The sequence below is a fragment of the Fukomys damarensis genome, unplaced genomic scaffold, assembly GCF_012274545.1.
Source record: "Fukomys damarensis isolate Sample0158 unplaced genomic scaffold, DMR_v1.0_HiC HiC_scaffold_13, whole genome shotgun sequence".
In the NCBI taxonomy this organism is placed as follows: domain Eukaryota; kingdom Metazoa; phylum Chordata; class Mammalia; order Rodentia; family Bathyergidae; genus Fukomys; species Fukomys damarensis.
In genome coordinates, this window is record NW_022900925.1 from 7475166 (window position 1) to 7497393 (window position 22228).

The following is a 22228-nucleotide window of genomic DNA, read 5'->3' on the forward strand; positions in this document are numbered from 1 at the left end:
GACCTTTTAAAGCTTTTGCGGGGGGTTACTGAGGATTGAGCTCAGGACCTTGCACTTGTGAGGAAGGAAGCAGAACCACTGAGCTAAATCCCTGACCCTTAAAGTTTTTGATTTAAATAGAGACAATTGATTGGAGGAGATATGGGTAGACTAGGTTAAGGAGGACATACATCATTAAACAACATTTTCTGGTTTGTGCGTCTGCAGTTGCCGACAAGGCAGCCTATCTCCAGAGTCTGAACTCTGCCGACCTGCTCAAAGCCCTCTGCTACCCCAGGGTCAAGGTCGGCAATGAGTATGTCACCAAAGGCCAGACTGTGCAGCAGGTAGGCACAGGGCTTCGGTGAATCACACATATATCCTAGACCTTGTGACATATCTTTTATAACGTGAACAAATATTACTGTATTTGTGAAGGTGTACAATGCAGTGGGCGCTCTGGCCAAGGCCGTCTATGAGAAGATGTTCCTGTGGATGGTCACCCGCATCAACCAGCAGCTGGACACCAAGCAGCCCAGGCAGTACTTCATCGGGGTCCTGGACATCGCCGGCTTTGAGATCTTTGATGTGAGTTATCTTCATATTAATAAAAAGTGAGAGAGAGGCAAATAGGGTCTTGGTATACTACATATTATCATTATTCATTAGCATTTATATCATCCACCTTGTTTCAGTACCTACACCTAGAGCAAGACTTAACCCAAAATATCTAGGAGGTAACAGAAAGTAATGATAATAATACTTAACACCTACCGAGCAGTTAACTTATCTCTGGCTCTATGCTACAGACTTCAAAAGGTTACCTCATCTATGATCAAAACAACCCAGTAGTAGTAGTTAATATTAATCCTTGTTATTTATGAGGAATCTGCAGTGAGAGGAATCAAAACACTAGTGAATCAGGCCAGGATCCAGCTCAGTGGTGCCACTACCTGCCTTGTAAGTGCAAGGTCCCAAGTTCAATCCCCAGTACCCACCCCCCAAAAAGAGTGAAACATCTCACAGGCATATAAGACAAACCCAAAATAGGAACCTAGATTTATATTGTTTGGGCCACACAGAAGGACAAAAGGAAAAGGTAAACACCTAGAAATACATAACAGTCTCTCTTTTTCCAAGTTTAACTTATACAAACAATTTCACTTCTAAATCACTGACTTTTTCATGAACAAAATGAGAGAATAAAATATTAAAAAGACATATCTTTAATTGCTGTACTGTGTCGGGTCTCTATTTTCATAGACAGGAATTAGCCTGGACAAGAGGCATTTGCCAATGTCTGAAATGAATAGAAATTAGCCTATTCATTTCACTTTATACATCACCTTTAAGATAAGCTTTCCTTAGCAAAGTGAGAGCCAACTTGAAAATGTGAACTTCATTTTGAATTAGAGATGGAAGGTAAAAGAAAAGAGGGTCCCCACCCAAATTACTTTCCCTTTCACCCTTAAACCCAAACTGTAACATACAGGACTTGTGATTGCAGTTTTAAGGTATATTCTTGCCAGCGTGCTTTAAGAGATGAAAGAAGGTGGATTCTACAAACCTGCTGGAAGTGGGGGACCCTAAAAATAACCAGATTTTATTAAAAAGACTCATGCCAGTAATGATTATATTTTCCTGGAATTTTTGAAGGAAAAACAATTAAGTTTAAATTGTATCTTATTATTTTATTCCAAATTTTATTCAATAGAAGAAAAATTTCAGCAAGAGATTTTATGACTATAAAACCCATTTAATGATGAGAATCTCTGTTGTGGGCAGTTCAACAGCCTGGAGCAGCTGTGCATCAACTTCACCAACGAGAAGCTGCAACAGTTTTTCAACCACCACATGTTCGTGCTGGAGCAGGAGGAGTACAAGAAGGAAGGCATCGAGTGGGAGTTCATCGACTTCGGGATGGACCTGGCTGCCTGCATCGAGCTCATCGAGAAGGTTTGTTTGACTTCTGGGGAAAGGTCAGGCTTTAAAGATGACCAGTACAGATCCTTTGGTGATTCTGGAAAGTATCATTATAAACCTCAAGTAATTTTCTATCTGAAGATATTGAGAAGTTGCTATGAGAAATCACTTCCTCTTTGTAATTTTTGCATAAAAGGGGTTTGAAGGTGGTTGACTTTTATTCTGACTAGTATTATTTTAATAGACTCATACCCAACGTTAAATCAGCACTGAAAACTGACATGGTCTGCTTCACCAGAAGATCCATGGTCACTAGCTCTAATCTATCTCTATTTTTATCCCAGATATATTGACTAGAAATATTTTTCTAAATAAAAATTGAATGCACTGGCAATATGGCTTTGTGAAAGTGAATCTGCTAGAAACAATAAGTCAATTTTTATGTTGTTTCACAATTTTTTTCTTTTTTGGGGGAGTACCAGGGATCGAACACGAGACCTCCCACTTGTGAGGCAGGTGGCGGAACCACTGAGCTAAATCCCCGGCCCCCATACTTTATTTTCAAGAAGACTAAATATTGAAAATACCTTAAATGAGGATTGAGTTACTTATACTGTCTATTATTGCCATGGAGTCAATCTCACTCTGAGCCAGCAGATACTTTTTATAGAAAAATTTAGACAACAAATTTATTCATTTAGTAGAAAAACCGAGAAGAATAATTCAAAACATTTTTACAAATCAGACCCAAATGCTGTGCTAAGCTTTGGAGTTTGTATCCAGGCACCCTTTAAATTCTTTTTTTCTCATTGAGTTTATTGGTACATTTGAGATATACAGTACAGTTACATTCATCATTGGGATCTTGTACCTTTACAGGACAGGTCTTGCTTCTCATTATTTTCCCCTTACCCCTGCCCTCCCTTCACCCCCTCCTTCTTTCCCTATTTACAAATGCTTTATTTCCATTTTTAAATTTTCTCATATTTTTTTCCTTTCCCTTCTTTCCTTTCCCCTGCCCTTTCCACTTCCCCTACACCGTTATCCCTTTTCTATTTCACATTGTCAGTTATACCATTAGGACCTTATGTACAATTATAGTTTTTCAAACCAGAGAAACTATTTGGTATTTATACATGTGACTTACTTATTTCACTTAGGAATATATTCTCAATATGTATCCATTTTCCTATGAATGAGTCTAATTTCTCACTCTCTATGGCTGAGTAGTATTCCATGTTATAGAAAAACTACATTTTCTTTATCCAGTCTCCAACTGATGGGCAAATGGGCTGTTTCCAAGATTTAGCTATTACAAACTGTGCTGCTATAAATATGGATTCACATATATCACTGTGGTATGATTCTTTTAAATCTTTTGTAAAGATACCCAGCAGAGGGATGGCTGGGTCAAATGGAACCTCTAATCCCAGCTCTTTGAGGTATCTCCATATAGATTTCCATAGTGGTTGCACCAGTCTGCACTCCCACCAACAATGGAGAAGGGTTCCTTTCTCCCCACAACCACGCCAACATTTGTTATTGTCTGATTTCTTGATAGCAGCCATTCTTCCTGGGGTGAGGTGGAATCTCAGCATTGTTTTCATCTGCATCTCTCGAATGACCAGTGATGTGGAACATTTTTTCATATATTTACTTGCTGCTTTTACTTGTTTGTCTGAGAAATGTCTGTTCATTTCAGATGCCCATTTATGAATTGGGTCTTTATATTTGAGGGGTTGATTTTTTTTGAGTTCTTTATATATTCTAGATAATAGGCCTTTGTCTGAGAAGCAGCTGGTAAAAATTTTTTCCCACATTGTAGGTTGTCTTTTAGATCTGTTTTTTTTTTTTTTAGATCTGTTGATGGTTTCTTTTGCAGTGCAGAAGCTTTTTAATAAGATGAGATCCCAGTTGTTGATTGTTTATGCTAGTTCCCGTGCTACTGAGGATTTGTTCATAGTCTTTTCCTATGCCAATGTCTTCAACAGTTCTGCCTAACCTATCTTCCAGCAAATTTAGTGACTCTTTTTTAATATTTAGATCTTTAATCCACTTGGATTTTAATTTAGTGCATGGTGAAAGATAAGGGTCTAGTTTTAATCTTTGGCAGGTTGACATCCAGTTTTTCCCAGCCATCCTTTAAAATAAAAACAGTATTACACAAGAAACATGAGAATGAATGACATGGGGATAACATGGGGACTTTTTGAGCTGTGGCTCTCATTTACTTTACACATATATTTTATTGGGGAAGCTCATAATGCAGTGGAATGACAGTCACCACATCTATATCTTTGGAGAGAAGTGAAGTTGATATCTGTACCTACTTTTCTGAATCCAGCCGCTGGGCATCTTCTCCATCCTGGAGGAGGAGTGCATGTTCCCCAAGGCGACAGACACCTCCTTCAAGAACAAGCTGTATGACCAGCACCTGGGCAAGTCCAGCAACTTCCAGAAGCCCAAGGTGGTCAAAGGCAAAGCTGAGGCCCACTTCTCGCTGGTGCACTATGCCGGCACCGTGGACTACAACATTACTGGATGGCTGGACAAGAACAAGGACCCCCTGAATGACACCGTGGTTGGGCTGTACCAGAAGTCCGCAATGAAGACTCTGGCCAGCTTGTTTTCTACTTATGCTAGTGCCGAAGGAGGTATTTTCTGTGTCCTTAATCTAAATTAAACCTAATTCCACAGAACATGCATCTTCCAGACTCAGGATGTTACCCTGAATGATGGTTTTTTTCTTACTTCAGACAGCGGTGCAAAGAAAGGTGCTAAGAAGAAAGGCTCTTCTTTCCAGACTGTGTCAGCCCTTTTCAGGGTAATGTACAAATTTAAATTGAAAAATTGTTCCAACTTCCATAAATTATGACAGTAACCTGACTTAGAATAAATTAGGAAGGAATGGAATGTCAGTATGAATTAGCTCAAATATTCACTCTCATCAGGATATAGCCTATACTATGATGAGCCAATACCACTAGTAGCCAATATTATTCCTTATCATGATTATCTAATGTACTCAAGGATACCAAAGTGTCCTTAGATGATTCTTATTATATAATGAGTCTGACTTTTAAGAAAGAATAGCTGAACTTCACAACTGTCCCTGCAGTAATTTTCTTATTTTTCTAATGCTGCACGTTCATAATGATACACTCTTTAGGAAATTATTTGACCAAAAAAAAATCTTTGCCCTCTGAGGAGAGTTTATTTTTTATAATAGCTGAAAATCCTGTGTAGCCAAGCCTAGTGACTTAAAGAGATGACTAAAGTAAAATATATCTCTTGAGGGACCGGGGATTTAGCTCAGTGATTCTGCCACCTGCTTCACAAGTGCAAGGTCTCGAGTTTGATCCCAGGCAGCTCATTAGTAGCAGAGCAAGGCCACAGTCTCTTGTCTTCTGGCTCCAAGTTGCGAACACTTCCTGTGTATCAAGGCTACTCACTTAACAGTCTGTTTGTCAGGCAGAACCTGGGTGTACTAAAAAAAAAAAAAATGTTCATCAGACATATCTCTTGAGATCAAAAGAATAATAATTTTACTACAAAACAATGTGATTTTCTTATATGAAATTGGTTCTTCCAAATAGAAGTGTGTAAGATATTACAGTGACTGCTTTAGGAGAATTTGTTTGACTAAGTCTCACTTTCAAAACTAACATCCAAATTTGACATATGATCCATGACCTCTGACATAAAGAAGAAAATTGTTCTTGTTTTTCACCTTCATCATCACTAATTTGCATTATCTCACCAAGTAGATTTGTTTCATCAACTTGTCCTTGTGTATGATTTTGGGATTAGACATTTACATTACTTATTTATATCTCCTAATGGTTAACTCAGATGTGAAAAAAACATCTGCCTTCCTAAAGAGCATACCATAGGAACACTGCAAAATACTGACGTGTATGTTTCCTATGGCTGAATGAAATATAGTCTACCATAACTAATTACTCTCAGGAATAATCCCTCTGATTTGCTTCAGCTTGTAAACTGTCTCAGGTATCCAAGGTTATTTGGTCTTACAATTGTAAACTCTTCAAAAAACAGAACAACCACAACAACAAAAACCAAGAGGATAGATGTCCTGAGGAATAATAAACTCAGGCAAAGAATTGCAGAAGTTGGGACAATTGCTAATCTAGGTTGCCACTGTAAATTGCTAGCTACTGTGAAAATTATTAGCACTGAAAAAGGTGAAAGAGGCCTTAGAAATGATCTCAACTATTTTCAGATGAGACCCATGGAAATAAAGGGAATCTTAAAGCATCAGGCAGCTCATTAGTAGCAGAGCAAGGCCACAGTCTCTTGTCTTCTGGCTCCAAGTTGCGAACACTTCCTGTGTATCAAGGCTACTCACTTAACAGTCTGTTGTCAGGCAGAACCTGGGTGTTATAAATGAATACCTTGGAGGTGTGTGCTTCTTTGCAACATTTTGGCCTTTTAATTATTTAGCAAGGTTGAATCCTGAGACCTTTAAAACACAGAGCAATTGAAGCCTCATAAGCTTACGCCTAGTAAAGAGAATGCCTCAGTTCATTCCATATGATTACAAAAAAACAAAAAAACCCTGAAGCAGAACTTTCTCATCAAGTCCTTTTTATCTGGTTTTCTAGGAAAATTTAAATAAACTCATGACCAACCTGAGGAGCACACATCCTCACTTCGTACGGTGCATCATTCCCAATGAAACCAAAACTCCTGGTAAGACACACAGCATGAGGTACTGAACAGGCCGCGGCTTGCAAATATAGTGCCCAGTTGATAAGTTCTCTTCTCTGTTTTCAGGTGCCATGGAGCATGAACTTGTCCTGCACCAGCTGAGGTGTAATGGTGTGCTGGAGGGCATCCGCATCTGCAGGAAGGGGTTCCCAAGCAGAATCTTATATGGCGATTTTAAACAAAGGTCAGTTCCTTGTTGTATTTCACTAAATGCTATAAAGATTTTACCACCTTAATTGTTGTCCTCTGTTCATTACATTTAATTATCCTACTTAGTATATATTATACAATTAAGATGTTGAATAACACAGTCCTGTAAGTCCTGAATAATACAGTCCTGTAAGAAGATAGACTAATAGGTTAGAAAAATGATATGCAGGAGATATACAAAAGTAAATTATATTGCTTTGATCTTAAAGGACAGTTGGATTGTCTATTTTTACTTTCACTTTCAGATTTTTACTGATATTTCTTTTTGGTGTCACTCACATATGTGATCACATCTTCCTAACCATTCTTTCCTTGCTTAACTGAGCAGATACAAGGTTTTAAATGCAAGCGCTATTCCAGAGGGACAATTCATTGACAGCAAAAAGGCTTCTGAAAAACTTCTGGCCTCTATTGATATTGACCACACCCAATATAAATTTGGACACACCAAGGTATAGCTGTATTTATTTACACCTAATCCACTACCTTCTGTCACTTCTTTGTCTCCTGCAGTATCAGGATGATTTGTGACTCTCTCTTTCTCTAGGTTTTTTTCAAAGCTGGCCTTCTTGGTCTTCTAGAAGAAATGAGAGATGAAAAGCTGGCTCAGATTATAACAAGAACGCAAGCCGTCTGTAGGGGATTTCTAATGAGGGTAGAATACCAGAAAATGCTGCAGAGGAGGTAATAACCATATAGAATATCAGGATTGTAAGGTCCCTTAGCTATTAGCCTTCCTTATTCACTGTTTCTTTCATGTTATGGCTAATGTGTACCTCTCACCCCTACAACACATCAGTCTTCGCCTCACCCTTCACATTTGGAGTTCCTCCAAAACTTCTCTCCTGACTCCACTTTCTTCCTTTTCATCTATGTCACAGTGTGCAGTAAGCACTATTTTCATCATGCTGTATCTCAGCTCCTGGCTCACCTTGGCATCCCATGACAAATCTAAGTTGCCTTGTTGACTGTCAAGGCCCACTCTATTCCCCACCTCATCTATCATTTTCAACCACATAGGCTTTTCCAGCCAGGCTACACAATTTGCCGCTTATCTCTTATTCTCATGTTTGCACAAGTCTTATTCCCTCATCCAAATTTATCTATTCCAAAGCTCCATTTCATCTTTCTGCAATTAACTGAACCAAGCTTATCTCCAACACTACTGCATTTCCTCTCCTCACACACATTTTGCATTCATGTTTCTCATCTTTCAGGCTGCATTACAAGTGGAGCCAAGTCTTTTCCATGGGTCTCTGCTAAGATTTCTGTCATGGTATTGGTCCTCTCAGATTTACAGTTCTTAAAAATTGGACCTCTAGACATAGAATTTCCATTTTCAAAACCTTGAAAAAAACAAACATTGCTACAAGTTAGTCAAAACTTTGCCATTCTATTGCTACAGTTTGCAGAAAGGATATTTTTATTAATATTTTTAAGTTTTATTTAAATAAAACCAAATTGGAGCTAAATTCCCTGTGAATATTAATGATGTAATTGAACAGATAAGACAGAAGCACTGGGAAGAATTTGAAAAAGTCAATATATTATCTAAAGAAGCCAACGAAAGGGTGACTAATTCAGCACTGATCAAAATCAAAGAGGAGAAGTTTAAAGAATGAGATGACAAATACCATGCTCAGCTTTTGATGAGACAATTTAGAAAGAAACTCGTGCCATTTCATAGTGCACATCCCTGTAGCAACAGCTAAGCAGCACCATCAACTTACAATTACCACACCCACTCCCAAATCATGACTATTGTAATGTGTCAAGTGATCTTAGAGTGCTATGTGCTGCTTACGCATTCAAAGTGTTCTTCCTCCAAATTCACCTTCTCTGCTAGTCTGATAAGGAACTGAGAAACACAAAAGACTGGACTATGAATGATACTCACATTAGTAAAGCATTTATACCAAGGAATACTCAGCACAAGTGTGAGAAGGCACACGTGTGTATATGTGTGCATAACTAACACTAAAAAGTTCATAAAGTGGAGATATTCATGAAAAGGAAAGGGAGCTTGTGTGCAGTAAATAACATTCCCTCTTACAGATCTATCTAAACCAGTATTTCTGGGCCAGGGATTTAGTTCAGTGGTGCCACTGCCTGCCTCACAAGCATAAGGTCCCAAGTCCGATCCCCAGTACCAAAAATAAATAAATAAAATAAACCAGTATTTCTGCATCATTTCAGAGAAGCCCTTTTCTGCATCCAATACAACGTCCGTGCCTTCATGAATGTCAAACACTGGCCCTGGATGAAACTCTTCTTCAAGATCAAGCCCCTGCTCAAGAGTGCAGAGACAGAGAAGGAGATGGCCACCATGAAGGAAGAGTTCCAGAAAACCAAAGATGAGCTCGCCAAGTCGGAGGCTAAGAGGAAAGAGCTCGAGGAAAAAATGGTCACTCTCTTGAAAGAGAAAAATGACCTGCAGCTCCAGGTCCAATCTGTGAGTACTCCCTGTTCCGAATACACCATGTGACGGTACCTTTTCTGGGATACACGTAAACTAACTTCCACACAGCCATTCTTGGAAAAAAAAAATACTCAAGCCTTTTTTTCATAGTTCATTTATCTTTTAATATTCTGTGAGGTAGGAAAGGCACAAATGCTTCCAAGTTATAGAGAGAAAAGGAAAGACTGAAGAATTTATTCAGTAACATCACAAAATTTAATAGCCAAGAAGGAACCAATTGAAAGCCAAAAGCCCAGATATCTCAACCAGATATTTTACCCATTGCATCTTCCCAGCCTTAAAAATACAAATCTATTTTCTAAATGTGGAGTCTATGACATTTTCTTTCATTTCAAGAAGAACAATTTTTTCTCCAGATCTCTTTTCCTTAATCCCCAAGATTCAACTCAACAAATGTTTGCATTTACTTCAACTGAACTAACGTGGAAAGAACTGCAAAGTGGTCTCCCTGATCCTGAGTCCAGAAAGAGCTGTAGCCAGGGTGGGAAGACCTATAATCAGGGTGGGAAGGAAATTTGGTAGCAATACTCACGCTAAATGTAACCTCACATTTCCTTGTCCAGCAAGTCCAACATTATAAAGTAACCTGTGAGCTGGGGATTTAGCTCAGTGGTTCTGCCACCTGCCTCTCAAGGACAAGGTCCTGAGTTCAATCCCTAGTACCAAAAAAATAAAATAAAATAAATAAAGTATCCTGTGAAAAGAATAGTTTTCCTCAAAATTTAAACTATTTTCAACTTTTCCTTCTGATAATTTTACTTGCACAAAGGTTATATTTTTCCAAAAGCAGAAGACCATAGCCTCTTCACCTAAGCCTCTTCACAGTTATGATTAGAGTACACAGTGTATCTCTTTTAAAAATGATCTAGGAATCCTTTTAACTACTCATTATCATTCATTTAAACATTGTTTGAAAACTTAAGATATGAACCAAACACACACTAGGAAGTTTAAAAAATTCTCCAGGGCAGAATAATTTAATAAGTTAATGGCTGAATTGATTTTTATTTGAGTCCTTTAAGCATTTATAAAAACTTCATGAAGCTATACAATTTCTTAGAATTCTGTTTATATTATAAAACTCAATTTGAAGCTAGTAAGTAATTATTATGGAAATGGAAATTTTGGGATGATTACAGCATTATTTGCACCATCGGGAAGGTCTGAGTGGATATAATGCTGCATAGAAATGTAAGTTATTTTAATTTTCTTTTCTTTCTTTCTTTCTTTTTTTTTTTTTTTGTACTGGGATCCAACTCCAGACCTTGCACTTGCGAGGCAAACAACAGCACCACTGAGCTAAATCCCTGGCCCCTTAACTTTATCTTTTAAATCTAGCAATTAGTTGCTTGAAAAGGGAAACAAATGGTTAAAATCAAAAGTAACCAATGTTGTTAAGTCAAAATCTTAATATTATACCTAAAAAGCTGCTAGCAATCATTTATTCCAACTCCCTGTTTACATGAAAACAATTGAGTAAAAGGATTAAAGTAACCTGCTTATACCTATGGAAGTAATAATGCAATAAGAATCCAGAATTTTTGCCCTGATTAATGGTTTTTCTACTTAGATACATGCTACTAATAATGATTGTCTCTTCCAAGCCAATTATTCTGCAAACTAGTTTGCTTACATTCCAATAGTCTCAAGTCTAATTAGCTATATTTCTCCAGGACATGTAATAATTTCAGTTAAAGTTGAATTCATACTTATACTGAAAAATTCAACAGTATTTAATAAAACACATATCTGTGCAACTAAAAAGCTTTAGAATAAAGAAGAAACTCTCTAAATATTTTTAATAGTACTGGGGATTCAACCCAGAGTGTTAGCACTGAGATACACCCCAGCCTTTTACATTGGATTACAATTTTTGAGACAGGCTCTTGTTAAATTGCCCGGTATGCACTTGAATTTGCCATCCACCTGCCTCAGACTCCCAAAGTGCTAAGATTATAGGTATGTGCCACCATGCCCAGCTCTAAATACCTAATAAAACTCTCTGTAGGAAGCAGATAGCTTGGCTGATGCAGAAGAAAGGTGTGAACAACTGATTAAAAACAAAATCCAACTTGAAGCCAAAATCAAGGAGGTGACGGAGAGAGCTGAGGATGAGGAAGAGATCTGCTGAGCTCTTAAAAACAAAATCCAACTTGAAGCCAAAATCAAGGAGGTGACGGAGAGAGCTGAGGATGAGGAAGAGATCAATGCTGAGCTCACAGCCAAGAAGAGGAAACTGGAGGACGAGTGCTCAGAACTGAAGAAAGACATAGATGACCTTGAGCTGACACTGGCCAAGGTTGAGAAGGAGAAGCATGCCACGGAGAACAAAGTAGGAAACGTAGTCTGATAAACCATATGGAGGTTCTGCCACCCAACAGAGCTGCTTTAGAGCAGAAATTATGTCTTTCTTAACCTCTGTAGGTGAAGAACCTGACGGAGGAGATGGCGGGCCTAGATGAAACCATCGCCAAGCTGACCAAGGAGAGGGGGGCCCTCCAAGAGGCCCACCAGCAGACCCTGGACGACCTGCAGGCAGAGGAGGACAAAGTCAACACCCTGACCAAAGCTAAAGCCAAGCTTGAACAGCAAGTGGATGATGTCAGCACCTTTCTAATATTTTTTTGTTTTTTTTTCAACACACTTTGATTTTTAATATATTAACTTTCCCATTAGCTGGAAGGGTCTCTGGAGCAAGAAAAGAAACTTCGCATGGACCTAGAAAGAGCAAAGAGGAAGCTGGAAGGTGACCTCAAATTGGCCCAAGAATCCACAATGGATATAGAAAACGACAAACAACAACTTGATGAAAAGCTTAAGAAGTATGTATTCCAGAAAAAGATTCTCTGTGATACCATATTTGAATAACTTGAGTATTAAAATGTCTTATCACTCTAAAGGAAAGAATTTGAAATCAGCAATTTGATAAGCAAAATTGAAGATGAGCAAGCAGTAGAAATTCAACTACAGAAGAAGATCAAAGAATTACAGGTAGGTCACCTCTGTATTGCTGCCCCCCCCAAAAAAAAAACTAAAATTGAGATGCGTTTATGTTAATGTGTTTGAGTCACTTCCAGGCCCGCATTGAGGAACTGGAAGAGGAAATCGAGGCAGAGCGAGCCTCCCGGGCCAAAGCAGAGAAGCAGCGCTCTGACCTCTCCCGGGAACTGGAGGAGATCAGCGAGCGCCTGGAAGAAGCCGGTGGGGCCACTTCTGCCCAGATCGAGATGAACAAGAAGCGGGAGGCCGAGTTCCAGAAAATGCGCAGGGACCTGGAGGAGGCGACCCTGCAGCACGAAGCCACGGCGGCCACGCTGAGGAAGAAGCACGCGGACAGCGTGGCGGAGCTCGGGGAGCAGATCGACAACCTGCAGCGGGTCAAGCAGAAGCTGGAGAAGGAGAAGAGCGAGCTGAAGATGGAGATCGACGACCTTAACAGTAATGCAGAAGCCATTTCCAAAGCCAAGGTACCCAGTATTGTCTCTCGGGGATGGTGTGACCCACAAGGCCAATGCATTTTCCTCTGGTGTTAAACACGGTTTATAGGCATTCCATTCCATTGTATTTCATTTTGTTGATTGCTTGTTTTAACCCAGTAAGATGATTTCGAAATCCGCCCTAAGCAAGTGTTAGCATCAATGAGATACGTGAATGGTCTGAAACAACAGCAATACAGACATAGCGCGCCAACCACGCTTGAGTTCTAGCACATTCCACAGAGGTGATGTCCTCATTTTCTGATCATATTTGATATAAATTTATTGACTCTAAAATTATTTTAAAAATCATCAGGGTCTAACTGTTGACGATGTATGCAGTGCCTCATCTTTCATCGTCAATTGTCCCTCAGGGAAACCTTGAAAAGATGTGCCGCACCCTGGAAGATCAACTGAGCGAACTGAAGACCAAGGAGGAGGAGCAGCAGCGGCTAATCAACGAGCTGACGGCGCAGAGAGCGCGTCTACAGACGGAAGCCGGTAAGGGTGCATTCTCTGAGCCCTAATATCAAAGGCTAGATAAAAGTAATTCCAGGGCTTCCAAATAAACATCAGTATTCCTACTTGAGAGGGGTCAAATAAACTAACAATTTTATGGACAGGCCAAGAAGAGAAGAAAAAGCAAGTCTAAGCACTTTATTTGTTGGACTCCCTCTGCAATTCTCTTTCAATCTCCAGTTCTACACAATGTTTTGAAGCAGATAAAATGTACGTGATACGTATGCATACATAAATGTGAAAATGTTAGGCTTATGTTACACCATTTAAAAAGTCCTTGACTCCTGTTATTCTTAGGTGAATATTCTCGACAATTAGATGAGAAAGATGCTTTAGTTTCTCAGCTTTCAAGGAGCAAACAAGCATCTACCCAACAGATTGAGGAGTTAAAACGTCAGCTAGAGGAAGAAACTAAAGTAAGTTTTACCAAAAATCCTGCTAACGGATTAAATTTAAACATGCCCCACTAGGTTCTACTTGAGGTTCTATAAATTAAATATCACTGAGTACATGTATTTAAGTGACTGAACGGCCACTTCCGCAGGCCAAGAATGCCCTGGCCCACGCGCTGCAGTCCTCCCGCCACGACTGCGACCTGCTTCGGGAGCAGTACGAGGAGGAGCAGGAAGGCAAAGCCGAGCTGCAGAGGGCGCTGTCCAAGGCCAACAGTGAGGTTGCCCAGTGGAGGACCAAGTATGAGACGGACGCCATCCAGCGCACCGAGGAGCTGGAGGAGGCCAAGTATGTGCTGTGAACTCCACAGGAGAAAAACATGGTCTCTCAGCAGCCCATCTTAGCAACTCCCACAAATAGTTGTGATGATGATGATGATGGTGATGACAGGCATACAAACAAAAACTAACATTAATTGAACACAAACTATGTATTAAGTACTATCTAGTCAGGCAGAGTAGCCCATACGTGTAATCCCAGCACTCTGGGAGGCTGAGGGGCAAATGTCACAAGTTGGAGTCCAGCCTGGCCAACATAACAAGTTAGAGACCCTGTCTCCAACAAAAAAAATACTCAAAAGAGCTGGGATGTAGCCTAATGCAAAGGTCATGGGTTCAATCCTTAGTACTGCAGGTAGGAAAAAAATAGTATGCTGTATCTACATCAGCTCATTTAGTTTTCATAACAATAATGTCCTGGTATAATTATTTTTATCTCCATCGTACAGAAGAGGAAACTCAGACTGCAAGATGTTGAACAACTAGCCCAAAAGCATTTGCTTAATAGATTGTACAGCTGAGACCAGAATCAAATATTCTGTGTCCAGGGCCCACCTTGTTACTCATTGAGTAAGAAGACATGTCTCTCAAAATTCATGTTGGAAGCCATCAAACTGTTCATAACAACTAAGATAGGTCTAAACAGGGCAAAGCCTTAGTCTTTATATAGACCAAGACGCCTTCAATAGACCTTCTTGGATATCAAGGCTAACGCCTTTGCTGTACCTTAGGGAATCACCCTTGACACACCATTGGAAATATAGCAAAAATACAGACAACTCAAACTAAAAGCAAAACTTCTCTTTGCTTAAGGTACATGAATTGTCATGATTTACCTATCAATCTATTTTCTGGGTAGATTGGCCAAGTATATATGATTAGAAGAAACTGACTATCCTGTAGGGAGAAAGTACATACAAAAAAAATGGAAAGTCCAAGAAAACAAGTAAAATATGCTCAGCACATTTTTGTCCAATAAAATATCTAGCTAGCCTCAAGTTCTTTTTGAGATAAGAAGGGATATCAGCCAATCAAATTGTTTCAGCTGATCATTTTCACAATGGTCCCCAATCAGAAATCCTAAAAGGCCCAAATCACTGAAGTAGTAAAATATGTATAGTATTAGCACCAACAGCAGCCTCTAAAAATTCAGTAACATACTAAGGGTTTGATGCAAATTACTCCCCACTTAGGACCTTTGCATACACTTTACCACTCCAGGAAGCAGTTCTGAAAATCATGAGTTCTGGCAATAAAGAACGGGACTATGAGAAGGGGCAATAGAGGTTATCACTTTGCTCCTACTTAGTCTTGGCCAGGTCTTGACTGCCTGGCTCACTTTTCAGGAAGAAGCTGGCTCAGCGCCTACAGGCTGCTGAGGAGCACGTAGAAGCTGTGAATGCCAAGTGTGCTTCCCTGGAGAAGACAAAGCAGAGGCTGCAGAATGAGGTGGAGGACCTCATGATCGACGTGGAGAGAACCAATGCTGCCTGTGCAGCCCTGGACAAGAAGCAAAGGAACTTTGACAAGGTGGCTCGGCCTGCTCAACTTCATATTGTTTTATGTGGCACTCTTTGTCCTTGGACAGACTGACAATGTTCTGTTTTGCAGATCCTGGCAGAGTGGAAACAGAAGTATGAGGAAACGCAGGCTGAACTTGAGGCCTCCCAGAAGGAGTCCCGTTCTCTCAGCACCGAGCTGTTCAAGGTGAAGAATGCCTACGAGGAATCCCTGGATCAACTTGAAACACTCAAGAGGGAAAATAAGAACTTGCAGCGTGAGTCCTTGTGTCTTTCTGTATCTTACATTTCTGGGGCAGGACTCTTCCAAGCTGCTATCAGTCTAACTGGGTCTGCTTCATCTGTTTATCCACAGAGGAGATTTCAGACCTCACAGAGCAGATTGCAGAGGGAGGGAAGCAAATTCATGAATTGGAAAAAATAAAGAAGCAAGTGGAACAAGAGAAATGCGACATTCAGGCTGCCTTAGAGGAAGCAGAGGTACATACTACTATGTTGTGGGAAAAATCGAATTATCAGTGAAAACATTCAAAATGGACGATGGTAACATGAGATGGACACATTATTATGGATCTGGTGACAATCTGAATTCATATGACTTCTGTGAAGAGCAACTTGGCAATCATTATCAAAAGCCTTAAAAATGCAAATACTCAGACCCATCGGTTCTCTTAGAATTTATCCCAACAAAGTGGTCTTTAAAGAGTCAAAGCTTTAAAACAAAGATGTCCAATCCAAGAACAAGAGTAAGCATAACAACCATATGATGGAATTTTTATACAGTCATTAAGTATGATTAATGTGAGAAATAATTGTGATAGATAAAAGTAAATACTTTTGAAAGCAAGACGCAAACCTGCATGCTCAACTGTGAGTATAGAAAAATAAATAGGAATAGGAAAATGGACTAGAAGAAAACACATTAAAATAGTTATCTCTGAGTGGGGACGCATGGTTTTTTCTGTTTTCATGAATTTTCCCCACATTGATAGTACATTGAATATGTACTATCTAATGAGAAAAATATACAAATGTAGTTTTAAACTGATAGTCTCTACACTAGCATTAGTATATCACACATACACATTTTAATTTATAAAACAGATTGAGAGTTAATGCTTTAGTCACATATATTTGTTAGTATTAAAATGAATATTTGTATATCACAAAGCACTTGTATTACAAGACTGCCCTATACAATCTGTGACTAAGAAACAAAAGAATGATTTTCCTAGCAGATTCCTGGGACCTCTGTTACTTTGTAAAACTAGACAAGCAAATTAATAAGAGTTCGTCTCACAAAGAAATAGACTCCAAATATTTAAGTTCTTTTCCTTTACTAATTAGTTGTTTTATTAAGGCATCTCTGGAACATGAAGAAGGAAAGATTCTACGTATCCAGCTTGAGTTGAACCAAGTCAAGTCTGAAGTTGATAGGAAAATTGCTGAAAAGGATGAAGAAATTGACCAGCTGAAGAGAAACCACGTTAGAGTCGTGGAGACAATGCAGAGCACCCTGGATGCTGAGATCAGGAGCAGGAATGATGCTCTAAGAGTCAAGAAGAAGATGGAGGGAGATCTGAATGAAATGGAAATCCAGCTGAACCACGCCAATCACTTGGCTGCAGAGTGCTTGCGAAACTATAGGAACACCCAAGGCATCCTCAAGGTAGATGGGTAGATGGCCTTTCAGATGAATTGAAAGAGTTACTGCCCAACATGCTTCATTAACCATTCTTTTCACAAATTATAGAGCTGAATACACAAAGACGGTTAAATGCACATAGAACCTAGTCTTTTTAAAACTACATAGAAGAAATAGAAGCCAGGGGACTCAGGTATGACATAAAAGTGCATAGCCTTAGGCACCAGACAGTCCTGAAGCTGAGTCTTGGTTTTGTCACTTACCCGCTGCCTGGTATTGGATGAGTTATTTAACCTCTCAGAACTTCTGTTTCTTCTTTTACAAAGTAAGAAGGAAACTTCTCACCACAGAGTTGCTGTGAGGATCAAATGAGAAAATAGATGTGAAGTACTGGGAAAAGTATATAGAAAATGCCTCATAAATGATAAATATTAGTGATTTTTCAATAAGTGCTTAAAAGCAGAAATAGAACATGAACCCATGTCTTCTGATAATTCTCTTAACCTAAGCAAGTGACATCACCATTCTCAAGCTCGTTCCAATGACAAGCATGTCATGTCATGCTCCTGACACCAGTACACTCTTCGAATTTGTCTCCTGGATTGTGTTCGTCCTCTTCAGAATGTCTAAGACCTTTTTGAACTTGACAGGACACACAGCTGCACCTGGATGACGCTCTCCGGGGCCAGGAGGACCTGAAGGAGCAGCTGGCGATCATGGAGCGCAGAGCCAACCTGCTGCAGGCCGAGGTGGAGGAGCTTCGGGCCACGCTGGAGCAGACAGAGAGGAGCAGGAAAATTGCAGAGCAGGAGCTCCTGGATGCCAGTGAACGTGTGCAGCTCCTCCACACTCAGGTAAGACAAATGCTGTTACCCTGGAAGTGATGAGTCAGAATATAATGTGGATGTACCTCATTTTTATAAATATGTGTCCACAAACAAGGATGGGGGATATGCTCTAAAAGATCATTCTCAGTTTTCCATGGAAGATGGAATTATCAGTGACATTGGTGTGTGTTCCTATTTGTCTATTTTAGATTTTCTACCAAAAAAGGTTTTTGTTTTTGTGTTTTTTAATGTAAGGACTTTTGGCATTTTATTTTCACAGCCATGGACAGAAATAGACTTGGGTAAAGATTCCTGTTAACTCCAAAGTCTGAAGATGTTCCATGAGTCATTTCTTGCCAGGGCTACTTCTGCATTCAGTTCCCTTGTGTTCACTGTCCCTGTACCTTGCAGGACAGTTTGTATCCCTGGTTTGCCCAGGCATTAAATGCGGTAGCCATCCCTAGTCATTGTGACACCAAAAAACACGCACCCACAAGAATTCCATGGAAACAGTTTTGCTTCTCTTTGAGAACCACTGGGTTAAAATTTTGAGAAAATGCTTTCATAAGACAAATTCAGAATTCCTCAAGGGAGTAAACTGTAAAAGTTCGCAGAGAGTAGAGTCCTTCTAATTGAGAAACCCCTGTGCCAAGCATTCACAAAAGGAATCTATTCTTTTATGCCATATTATTCTCAACTTTTGAAGGGATAGAATGCTAGTTATATATAATTGAAATATAATTGAAAAAGCAAAAACGTAATGTCTACCAATGTAAGCATTCTTAAATTTCAGAATCCTTATGTATAAATCGGGTGGACATTAGAGTGTGAGGAAGGGAGTTCCCAAGCTTGCAAATAATTAATATTTTGCACTGGACAAATACTTAAAGTCTAGTTATAAAGTAATATCAAGTGCCCTGCATGATCCAACAAAGTAACATTTGTAAACTCCCAAGATGGCAACTCTAAGTCTTAACATTTTCACCATTTTTAATAGAACACCAGCCTCATCAACACCAAGAAGAAACTGGAAAATGATGTCTCACAACTCCAGAGTGAAGTGGAAGAAGTAATTCAAGAATCACGCAACGCAGAAGAGAAAGCCAAAAAGGCCATCACCGATGTGAGAAAGATGAACATTTGCCTTCCTGACACACCAGCGCTATCTGCTGCCACCAGCTTTCATTATTTTCTTATTTGCTAACCAGGCCGCCATGATGGCCGAGGAGCTGAAGAAGGAGCAGGACACCAGCGCCCACCTGGAGCGGATGAAGAAGAACCTGGAGCAGACGGTGAAGGACCTGCAGCACCGTCTGGATGAGGCCGAGCAGCTGGCACTGAAGGGCGGCAAGAAGCAGATCCAGAAACTGGAGGCCAGGGTGGGCGTCTCCACCCCTAAGCCTCCCTTTCTGTCTTCCTATACATGGAGTCCCATCCTGGTCCTTGACTCAGAAATACCCAACCTATGCCTTTAACAGCTCCTGAGTAAATCAATATCCCCAAGACTGCATGCGTATATTTCTTGATTGCAGGTACGTGAACTTGAAGGAGAGGTTGAAAATGAACAGAAACACAGTACTGAGGCAGTTAAGGGATTACGGAAACACGAAAGAAGAGTAAAAGAACTCACTTACCAGGTAAGGGAAGTAGCTTTCTAGACTAGCCGGACTTCCTGCCCAGAGGGAAAGTATTTCTGTGACACTCACAAATAGATACACATTAAGTCCTTGCCCATAAGGGGTAGAAGACACAGTTGCTTACAAGCCTATACTAAGCTAGGCAGATGAAGGAGGCCTTCAGTTCAGTGGGCGAGGACTTGTTTAGTATGAGAGAGGGCCTGGGTTCAACCCCCAGTGAAAGGAAAGAATAGAGGAAGGGAGAGAGGAATAAAGCAAGACCAAGAGGAACGGAAGGGAGAAAGAAAGGATAGAGGGAGGCCGAGCAGGATGCGGAGGGGGAAAGAGGGAGGAAGAAATGAAAATGACAAGAGAGAATATAGTGTAGTATTAAGGCCAGATAAACTGGGCATCATTAGCTCTTTGAGCTTGAGTAAATTACTTAATACTCTAACCTTTAGTTCACTCGCCTATGAAAGAGGAATAAGAGCATTTACTTCCCAGGCTAGGGAGATGAGGATTAGAAAAGATGTCTGTAATTCCCTGCTACAGTGTCTGCACATAGACATTTAACAAGAGTGGCTACCATTACAGCCCCGAGGGAAGCCCCAGAGGTGGTCAAGCTTATCCCAGGTCTACCCGCTGGAATACCGAGTGGTTTATTTTACCACCCACAGTAGACTTTTTGGGCTGGCGTGGACATCATTTTTTTCAAACTTTCAGACTGAGGAAGACCGCAAGAATGTTCTCAGGCTGCAGGACTTGGTGGACAAATTACAGGCAAAGGTGAAATCATACAAAAGACAAGCTGAGGAGGCTGTGAGTACCTTTACTCCCTTAAGAAAAGAAGCAAATTTCTTTGAGGTACAAAATGTGCCCAAAAAAAAGATGTATTAATGAGAAAGAAGAGGACAGAGCAAGAATCATACTTTTAGAGGGGCTTTTTTATAAATATGAATGCACATCTATGCATGCCAATTATAGAATAGGATTTCAAAAATATGTACTTTTATTATTAGGGAATACAGTAGAAACTCTAACACCAGAATAAATATTTCTCTCCCTTCACATACACAAAATCAGTTTTTTCCCAAAACCAAACACCAGTCTTTTATCCCAGCTGATTTGCTCACTCACTACCAGTGTCATGAGCAGGACTTTTGTCCCCACATCTGTTGTAACTACTATAAGAACATGTTGAAAGGGCTGGGCATGTAGCTCAGTAACACAGTGTGTGCTTAACATGTGTGACAGCCTAGGTCCAATTCCCAGCACTGAACAAACAGGTTTTGGAAGATTCATCATCTACACGTTTCCTGGTTTTTTTCCCAGTTCTTCCAGACACATGCGGTGGGTATAATTGGACACAGGCAGGAAGGAAAAGAAAGAAGGGAAAGGTATAAATGGTAACGAGTCAGACCAGTACCAACAGAGGTGCTCTTTCTTCCTAGCCCCACGTTTTCCTTTCTCTATAGAGGAGAAACAAAATATACGGCAAAACAATATTTAGTGGGATTTTCCCAAAGTGCAAAGTTGACTTCACATTTACTTACTGAGCTCTGTAAGGGCCTCTTTTTCCTTTCCTCCTAGAACATGCATCATGCGTGGGTGTGTGCACTTGACCAGAGGCTGTCCCCACCAATTCAAAACTACTTCCCCTTTTATACTTTCAAGTGAAATTGTAGTTGAATTGATATCTTCTGCTCCAATTTTAAGTCTGTTATGACAATCAGAACATGAGAAGGAAATACTTGATGGGAGGGAATAATCCCGTGTGGTGCCAAGTGCAATGAGAACCTCAAAGTCTACTTCTCACATTCCTATTTCTCCTCCCAGGAGGAACAATCCAGTGCTAACCTAGCGAAATTCCGCAAGCTGCAACATGAGCTGGAGGAGGCAGAGGAACGGGCTGACATCGCTGAGTCCCAGGTCAACAAACTTCGCGTGAAGAGCCGGGAGGTTCACACAAAGGTCAATGCAGAGTGAACACACCTGCCTGAGGCTACCAAGTGTCTGAAGAAATGTACAAAATGTGCTGCTTTGGGTCACTTGCTTTATCGTGTTTATTTTTCTCCTAGTGTTAAATAAATAAAAGCTACAATAAATTTATTAACTAAATCAGACTTTTTTTTTCCCTCTGCCAAAGTGTTAATTTTCAAATGCAGTTCTAGATTTTTTTGGGGTGCGGAGGGTTGAGGCAGGGTCTCACTATGCAGTTGAAACTAACCTGGAATCCACTATGAAGCCCAGGCTGTTCTCGAACTCAGCGATCCTCCTGTCTCAGCCTCCCGAGTGCTGGGATTACAGATGTGTGCCACCACACCCGGCTTGCCTAGATATTATTTTTAATGTTATATATGACTTTATAAATCATTCAACAGTTTGTATTTCCATTACCATCCAACAGTCCCCTTCCCACCACCACCCTCCTCAAATATTTTTTGCAGGACTTTTTAAAATAACTCTCTCTAGACTGTTACAAATAATTGAGGAAAATACTCTCTGATGATGCCTCTCCAGACAGGCCCATCATCTAACCACTCCACAAATAGATACTGAGACTGACAAGGTG

The 22228-nt window shown here is 40.1% G+C and overlaps 1 protein-coding gene across 1 annotated transcript in view; it reads left to right on the forward strand.

Moving 5' to 3' along the window:
- LOC104855903 (myosin-1) overlaps positions 1-21657 on the forward strand; it is a 103485-nt gene extending 81828 nt beyond the window's left edge. The window contains exons 36-39 of the mRNA XM_033762788.1: positions 19249-19419; positions 19573-19677; positions 20380-20475; positions 21493-21657. Of these exons, the coding sequence (XP_033618679.1) occupies positions 19249-19419; positions 19573-19677; positions 20380-20475; positions 21493-21642 (522 nt within the window). The 3' untranslated portion in view covers positions 21643-21657. The remainder of the gene's footprint in view (positions 1-19248; positions 19420-19572; positions 19678-20379; positions 20476-21492) is intronic.
- The last annotated feature ends 571 nt before the right edge of the window (positions 21658-22228 follow it).